The 9315-nt window shown below is 39.0% G+C and overlaps 1 protein-coding gene across 1 annotated transcript in view; it reads left to right on the top strand.

Moving 5' to 3' along the window:
- Positions 1-8614, top strand: part of stim2b (stromal interaction molecule 2b) — a 49299-nt gene extending 40685 nt beyond the window's left edge. The window contains exons 6-12 of the mRNA XM_017699626.2: positions 49-226; positions 903-1080; positions 2506-2667; positions 3421-3521; positions 3783-4021; positions 4804-4987; positions 5428-8614. Of these exons, the coding sequence (XP_017555115.1) occupies positions 49-226; positions 903-1080; positions 2506-2667; positions 3421-3521; positions 3783-4021; positions 4804-4987; positions 5428-5941 (1556 nt within the window). The 3' untranslated portion in view covers positions 5942-8614. The remainder of the gene's footprint in view (positions 1-48; positions 227-902; positions 1081-2505; positions 2668-3420; positions 3522-3782; positions 4022-4803; positions 4988-5427) is intronic.
- The last annotated feature ends 701 nt before the right edge of the window (positions 8615-9315 follow it).

Below are 9315 nucleotides of genomic sequence, written 5' to 3' on the forward strand. Positions count from 1 at the left end.
AAGAACTGTAAAATGAAATACATAAAGCGTATCTTTCTCTGCCTGCAGGACCGCAGCATAACTGGCTGAAGGACTTTGTCCTGATGGTGTCTATCATCATTGGTGTGGGAGGATGCTGGTTTGCCTACGTGCAGAATAAATCCTCCAAAGTCCACATCTCTCAAATGATGAAGGACCTGGAGAGTCTTCAGAGTGCTGAACAGAGCCTGATGGAGCTGCAGAGCAGGTACAGAGAGAGCCAGCAGGAGAAATGGCCATTACAATGACTTTATTTTGCTGTAGCAAAAGACTTACAGGGTATTAATGTAACGCCTTGAAGCGATGATGAGGCAGACGCATATGCTGAGATAAGCGAGATTTATTATGGGCAAATCCATACTCCGGGTCAAGACAGTCCAGGGTCAATGAACCAAAATGGAGTGAACGTAGAGCAGACATAATATAACTAAACACAGACTGGAAACAACACAGAGGCTGGAACAAACAGAACATCACAGGAAAATACACTACATGAGAATACACTACAAGATAATACAAAGATCAGCAAACTCACAGGGGAAAACACAGGGCTTAAATACAGGTTAACAAGACACAGGTGAAAGTAATCAAGGGCAGAGTTTGAAAACACGCGGGCAGGACTGGGAAGAACTCAATGAAAACAAAAGCACATGGACTAGACCAAAACCAAAACAAAAGCACATGGACAGGACTGGGAGGAGCCGATCGTGACAATTAATAGAAGTAATATGTTGGAAAATTGTAAGCTGTATAGTCTTGATGACACTGTGTTAACACAAATACATACTGAGATTACTGAGATACTGATAATGAACACAGTTAGTTCTGTTAGTTGCAATACTGCAGAGTTGGTTCTAGCTCTGTTCTGTGTATGCTTGTTATAGACTGGAGAAGGCGCAAGAGGAGAACCGCACGGTTGCAGTTGAGAAGCAGAACCTGGAGCAAAAGATGCGAGATGAGATTAATGGGGCAAAGAAAGAAGCTCACAGACTGCGAGAGCTGCGGGAGGGAGCGGAGTGTGAACTCAGTCGGTTGAAATATGCTGAGGAGGAACTGGTGCAGGTACAAAAGTTGTTATTCTGGTGTTACACAGATCTGCACAGGTTACTCTCTAAATATATCAGCGCCAGTGTAACTAGTTGCTCTTGTTTGTGGACACGAGGAATATTGTATATTGCAATACGGAATGTAGAGTTTTAGTACATTCAGAATGCATTACTCCTGAGGTCTATTATGAATTTCTCTTGTCTTGCTTTTTGTTGTGATAACGATGATGTGAAGATGACATTTGCCTGTGAGCGTATGTATGTAAAAACTCAGAAGTGCGCCCTCTCCTGGCAACAGCAGAGTAGTGCCGCTTTCCTTGCAGTAGAAAACCCCACCAGGGCTTTCGCTGAACATGGAAGTGTGAGAGTGAAGTATTATATCGAAATCTTTTTATCGCTGTTTTATGTTTCATCTCTCTATCGAGGAAAAGTTATATCGTGATAATTATCGTTATCGTTTTATCGCCGAGCCCTACTTGTAGCCCTCTCATTCAAATGCAGCTTTGAAATGGCTTTTAAAGCAATACCTACAGCGCTGGCTAGTGCACACAGAAGAACTATGGATAAATCAACAAATAACAAACTAAGGGTGATTTCACACCTGAAAGTCTGGACAAAAATCTGAATCAAGGTTCATGTTTTTGTTACATTATGTGCATTTGATCCGAGTTAGTTTTGGTTTCATATTGCAATTAAGCGAGCACTAAATTCACTGTACACTAAAGAAGTTTGCATGACACACCTACACCCTATCATGATCACCTACATGGGCTGTAGTTTGTTTGGTTTGTAGAGGAGCATGGTATGACATTGGTGTGTTAGCAGTTTGGTGGGAAGCCTTTTACGTTCAATGGAGAAAAAAAAATATCTTCCTCTCTCGTCCTCTCAGAATATAAGGCAAATGTTTTAGCATTTTTATGCACTTTTTTAAGACCTGTCCAGACCAAATTACATCTGATTTTTACTCCTTTCCTGGTTCTAATTCTTCTTCTATTGTTTAATGGCTGACAGTAGCCTGTCCCAACTTCCTGTAATTGGTCTGAAAGTCCCAACCATCCAAAAATGACACTAATAAACTTATCCATGGTCTGTGTCCAAGGCATGTTTCACACTTGCTATTTTGGTTTGGGCCAAACTGAAAACACAATATTCGGCCCAAACAAGCTGGTGTGAGAGCAGCCTAACAAAAGCAATACCAAAGAGTAAAGCTCAAGTTCCCCTCGAGAGCTTCCTCTATAATAAGAACCCTTGCGAGTGAGAGGAGTTGGAATCTGAATTTTTCCATTTCAAAGAGCTACAAGTGAGAAATAATTAAAGTAAATGTAAGAATAGGCTGGTATACCATCAAGGACACAGGAGGCTTAACTAACCTATTGGGCTGGATGCTGATGTGGTTTTATTTGGAATGAAGTTGTAATTATGTGTTTTTGTGTATTGGTAGGTGCGTATGGCTTTAAAGCGAGCAGAGAAGGAGTTGCAGTCGGAGTGGTCAGTGCCCGAAGCTTTACAGATGTGGCTGCAGCTCACGCACGAGGTGGAGGTCCAGTACTACAACATTAAAAAGCAGAACGCTGAGCTACAGCTCACCATCGCCAAAGAAGAGGTGAGCAGCTCAAGGCAATCTCACAAAAGTTTCCCTTTTAAAGGTTTTCTTTTTCCCCTTCAGACAGTGCCCAGACTAAATGGGCTGTTTGCGAAGAATCAAAATGAATGCAGTAATAAAGCTTAGCGCTGAGATATTTGGCCATTTTATACTGTTAAATTATTTTTTCTCTGTAATTTAGATTTGTTTGTGTTGTAAATGGATAAAAGTTCAGCAAGAACTCTCTGCTGATAGGTATCTATCTGGGTCACACACATTTTTAGTGCAGAATTTAGCCGTTTTTCAGTTTAGTCCAAGGACATTATTCATCAAGAAATATATAGATCTAACACATGCATGCACCAACAAAACTAAGCAGATTTATTTTTTTTGCTTGTACTAATTTAGCCTTTTAATGATGCGAGTAAATTACTTTTTAATCACATAGTTTGTTTTTGCCTTTTGTAATTTGCATTTGGATTGAGTCATCAAGCAATTATACACAGCAATTAGCAAGTGCTGTTATAAGACGCAGACATAGAACACTCTCAAAATTTCTATACCACAAATCTGCTTACATTCCATTATCCAGTATATCTGTTATCTTCATATTATTCAGAGATAAGATTTATTGTAATGCTTTTGAAGACATTGTTTCTATAGTGTATGCAATTTGAGTTTGAAATAATTGGATGCCAGTTGGGAAGCACTTGGGAAGTCTGACATAATTTAAAGCATAAATGTCAAGAATATGTTTTTGTGTGTGTATTTCAGGCAGAAAAGATAAAAAAGAAGCGAGGTTCTGTCCTCGGTACGCTCCATGTAGCTCACAGTTCATCGCTGGATGAGGTTGACCATAAAATACTTGAAGCCAAGTAAGCATGCATGCACAAACACTTTCAAATAAAGGTTCTTACATTTTTCTTGGCTTGATTGTATTTTTCTCTGAAAAACCTTTAATGTGAATAGAACTTTTATGTTATGTGGAGTTTCTTTAAACTTTAAAAAGGTTCTTCACACTCACACTTCTCATCTGCTAAAACAGGTCTTAAAAGTTCTCCATTGAATAATTGTTATAGAGCCAAAAAAGGTTGTTCTATGACATCTCTTCCTCTCGTTTTGCTGTGCGTGTACAGAAAGGCCTTGTCGGAGGTGACGGCGTGTCTGCGCGAGCGTCTACACCGCTGGCAGCAGATTGAGAAGCTGTGTGGTTTCCCTGTAGTGCAGAACTCAGGCCTTCCCAGCCTGACCGCCTCTCTGTACTCAGACCACAGCTGGGTGGTGATGCCCCGCGTCTCCCTTCCCCCCTACCCCATCGCAGGAGGAGTGGATGATCTGGACGAGGACACACCACCCATTGTCACACAGTTCAACTGTGAGCACTTCATTGTGTAGCTATGGCCAGGCTGATGTTAGGAGCTAACCTAGAAAATATTACTTGTGGATATGAAATACTAAATATGTATACTGTTTCTATATGTACTGTTCAGTGTGGTTACTTTTAGTGTTATTGTTGTTAAAATCAAATTTTACTGTTAGTTTCTTTCTGTTATTGCCAGTGAAGCATGTGATTTTATATTAATTATTATATTGTTCATTATTATAACTCCTAGCTCATTGATTTAAGCAGCATGCATATATATAAATATATATACCTGAGTCTGTTGATACAAAATGTAAATCAAATGTAAATGTAATTTATTAGGTAGTTAACTGAGTACATAATTTTATTTAAATAGTGAGACCAGGGTTTGCAGAAAATCTGATTCATTCAAAGAGTGTTCTGTCCATCTCTGCCAATCTTCATGCAATCTAAAGACCAGTTTTTGGATCCAGAGCTTTATAATTTAAATCTCTCCACCACCAAGGCAGTCATACATAACAGTTCCTGTCCCTAGGAGGTGCCGTAAAAAACAACTTGCTATAACTTAATTACTAAATTAACATGCTTACCAATGAATAACAACTAAAAGAAGAAATTTATTTCCAGAAATCTTGGAAATAAAATAATTCCCAACAATAGTATAGTGAAACAATGATAAATCAAGACTTCTGCAGATTTAACAAGCATGATTTAACATTATATTACAAGCATTATGTAAAGTATTTAAACTTGACTATTCCAGCATTTTCAAAGTCTCTCTCTTTCCCTTGCAGCCCCAATGATCCGTCCATCTCTGACACGCAGCAGCAGTCTGTGCCGCTCTAGACGGAGCCTCCTGTCCCAGCAGCCCTCACTGCTCTCGCCCGACCCCGACCTGCTCTCCATGGCCTCTGCGCCAGGTGTCTATAGATCAGAGGCAGACGATGAACACATCTTCTTTACTGCGGACAGAAAAGGGTACAGAATGATTTCACCTTTTTTCCCCACACTTGTTTGTTGTTTTTCCTTTTGCCACTAGTTATAAACAAATGGGGATATAGAGCCATTTGTATAATCATCCTGTAGGCATCCCTATAAAGACACTACCTGCTGAAAGTTTAGAGACAGCTTGTGACTTTTCAAAATGTTTTAATACAAATAAGCATGCTTTGCAAAATTGTAGACTAGCTTTATTTTGAGGAAAGCTCAGTATGACAGAGTGACAGTTTTGGAGAAGGATGCCATGCCTTGTGCATTTTATCCTCTGAGAAGAAAATGTTTGAAGTGCAGTGTGCTGTTGAACAAATAGAGCCATTCCTGTATTACAGACCATGAGCAGATAAAAGTAGAGCTCATACGATGGATCTAATGTGGATTTATTGACATGAAAGATGGTTTATTCTTATTCTGGCCCACAGAGACTCTCAGGACACGTGTTCAGACTCGGACTCGCTCAGTTCTTCTCTAGGCAGGAAGCAGATCCCCAGCCCTGGCACTCTGGGAGCAGATACACCACCGCGCAAAATCTCTCGTGAGGAGCTCCTCCTGTTGGCCCAGGAGGCGCAGGCCGTCACCTCGGACATCTCACCTCCACCCAGCTCCTCTTCCGCTGACTCCATCTCTGTCCGCAAGGGCTCCCCTGACCTAACTCGCTCCTCTGCTATCCCTGAATCCCAGAGTTTGACCTTTCATCCCGGCACCAAGACAGCAGCCTATAACGGCATGCTGGAGAAGTCTTACAGCCTGGGCCAGTTGCCTGCTGGCGGGACACCCCCAGAGGGACGTTACCCCTCAATAAGCTCTCTAGACACGAAGGAGAAGGCCAGCAAGCAGGCCAAACACCTCCACTCTCCCTCCTCTCCGGACTCTGACAACGGTGAGAAGAAGCGCACCAAGATCAAGAACATATTCAAGAAGAGCAAAAAGCTGTGAAGGGAAAAGGAGAGAGAAAAAATAAGGGAAAAAGAAGAGGGAGACATGAAAAGCCTTAAAACGAATTTAAACAGTGTAACGGATTGTCAACCAGAAGCCAAAATGTTCTGTCCTGTTTTTTTTTTTTCTTTTTCTTTTTCTTTTTTAAATTTTTATTAAAATGGAATGTAGCTCCGTCTAGGTGCTATCCTGGGTTGGATATGATGCCTTTTTTTTAGTTCGCTCAAAGCCTGGCATGTTATCATCATTCAAAAGTCCAGAATGGTCAAAGGTTAAGAGTCATATTTGTCATTTTAACAAACATGCCCACTTCACCTGGGAAGAAAAGGTTGTTCACTTCTTGCTACGTTGTGCTTTCAAAGTTGACTCTCATAGTGAAGCACCCAAACAGATATATAATATTCTACTTCAGTCAAACTCATCTTCTTGAATCTACTGTAGATCTACTGTAAAACAGTAGTTGTCCAAACATACGGTACTGTGCAAAAGTTTTGAAAATGATATGCAAAAAGCTATTTGTCTGGACCGGGAGTGTTTATTTGCTGATGAAAGCATTAATATTAGAATAAGTTCAAATAATATTATAATAAATAAAGATGTTATGCATGTCGGTTTGCTTGCTTAACTATTTCCAAATCTCTCCTTGTGGTGTCCCAGTGTAAATCGTAATCATCATCCAATACCTGGCTTCTTTAAAAACTGAAAAAAAAACCTGCATTAATTTATTTTTCAAATTCATGGTAATGTTATATGGTGTTTTTACAAGCAAATACAGACTACCTCCTTGGCCTGGGCGAAAGGGGGATATGGTGACAGGTTATTACCCAGTAGCAGCTAGCTCTAGACCTGGTACTTTTAGAAATAGAGAAAGTTCCTCTGATCCTAGTTCCTCGCCAGAAAACAAGATCAGAAAAAGTATCAAATAATATTAAATAATACATATGTACACAATATTTTATTCACTTTTACTGTTAAAACACTGTTATTATTGGACTTTATAAAGCTGTTAGGCTGCAGTAGAGTAAATCCCTTATTGTCTGAGCTGTGAGTTTCCCAGAATGTGATTTGTCATCTGAGGAAATTCCACTATGCTCTGTACAGCTAAAGTGTCCTGGTGGTTTAGATCAGTTAAATTCTGAAAATTCTGAAAATAAATGACCAGATGGCTTTTCAAAGGCATCTTTAGCTGAATTCCTGAGTGTCCCAGCTATAATGAAGGAAAACGCTCGATGGCATGGCTTTGAACATTACTCATTTAAAAGTTGCCGTCTGAAGTTTCTCCAGTGAGAGGCGCTATGAGCATGCAAATCAACATTAACGTACACCAAAAAGAGTCTAATGAATCTACACCAGAAGGAAAGACATAACGGCTCCATAATGAAACATGAATGCGATCTATTAAATCAGGTGCAAAAGATGTTGGATTACTCAGTATTACCTTATAAACCGAGAATAGAAAGTAGGTCTAAGCTGCATCAGGGGTGGCCATATAGTCAGTAATCAGTTTTTTTTTAAACTAGAAAATATCTTGCTAATTATGTTAGGGTTTCGCCCAGGCCTACCTACTACCCAGATAATGATTTGAAACTTTTTGCTGAGGTGTCTAAACCTTTTGCACAGTACTGTTTGTGGTTTGTGGAACTTTTAAAAGTTTCCTTCTTTGAAAAATGTTCAGTGTAAGTTTACAGTGCTGTAGTGTGAGCAAAGCTGTTTGTGTCAGTAATAAACAAATAAAAGTAACACAGTTTATAAAATGTACACATACCATCCACTTTATTAGAAATCCTTACTTTGTACTTTCTTTTGACTGGACACTATTAGATCTGTATAGGTGTAGGTGTACTATTACAGATTGTAGCCCAGCTGTTTTCAAGCACAATATGTTGGCTGCTGTCTGCCCCATTCGTCATTGTTTCTGACCACAACAGTGTTGCTGCTGGGTTGAGAGTGGTCTGTTAACTCTGACAGTAGTGGTCTTGCACTCAGAAACTAAACATTAGTAAGGTGAACCTACATAGTGTTCCAGCAGGTGAAAGTGAATATTTGCCAATGACACCACTGTACCTGATTCCCCTGTTTGGTGGCCTTTACCTGCACCCCACCCATTTAGTTGTTTCATTTGTCTTTGAGGTCATAATGAGCTATGAGTCATTACACCCTGTTTGGTGTCAGTGTAAACCATGTAGTAAAGAAGTGATCAGATTGGCTCTGGTGTTCTGGAGTTGAAACCAACAAGCCTCTTAATCTGAAAACAGGGTTGAATGTGGGCTTTCAGCTTTGTCACTTCCTGTTTACTGATACCGCAGAACTCCTGTACTTGACTAAGTTCCTTGAAGTTACAAAGAAAAAAGGAAAAACTGAGGTAGCACTTTGTCAAGCAGAGTTATAACATCTGATTAACACAGTCATGAGCATGACGGAGCACTTTGTTTCTATTTATCTGGTTAAAGAAGTAATAAAGTAAAGATCCTTTCGACTGTGAGCGGCCGTCATATTTTTTAATAAAGAGATTACAGCTTTACTGCAAAGTGCATCACAGAAATGTTTGGAGAACTGAATCTATACTACCTGAGAGTGACTGTGTTTTGTGGACATCCTGACTGCTGAAATGAAAGTGCTACCAAAACAAAAAAAAAAAAAGAAATTCTGCTAGATTGTTGCACTACTGCTTTCCTTATTTGGGAAGGGCCGCTTCTTGCGGAATAACAGTAAGTTAAGATAGTTAGAACGTTGCTGAGATGTGTTGAAAAGCAACAAGTTGACGATGGAGCCAAAACGATTTGATGCATTTAGAACGCTTCTTAGCATATTTATTTTTCTGTGTATGTTTTTTTAATTATAAGAATGTTCTGATAGAATTTTTTAAATTGTAGGACATGCATTTGTATTGTGTAGCTGTGGAAGGACTGGTTTTATATATATATATATATATATATATATATATATATATATATATATATATATATATATATATATATATATATGTATATATGTGTATATATATATATATATGTATATATGTATATATATATATATATATGCAAATTTTAACCCCTTTATAAACCCTATTTGTTGGACTGAATGCTCTGTTTCAAGGGCCATCACTGTGATCACAATCCTCATCCTCACTCACTGTAATACACAGTTTGGCACTAAACGTGTGCCATTTTGATGAAACTTTGTCAAAACTTGTTTTATTTTACTGTGATTTTTTAAAACTGTGTGTCATGAGAGGCTGATTCATCCTAAAATTGAACTGTATTAAACATATATAAAAATAACAGCAGTGTGTGGGCACCGTAGCCTACAGTAAAATGTCTGCACATGTTTATGCCTTTTAAACTGTTCTTACTGTCTAAAAAAAACTCCACGGG

This window comes from Pygocentrus nattereri, chromosome 2, assembly GCF_015220715.1.
Source record: "Pygocentrus nattereri isolate fPygNat1 chromosome 2, fPygNat1.pri, whole genome shotgun sequence".
Classification (NCBI taxonomy): Eukaryota; Metazoa; Chordata; class Actinopteri; order Characiformes; family Serrasalmidae; genus Pygocentrus; species Pygocentrus nattereri.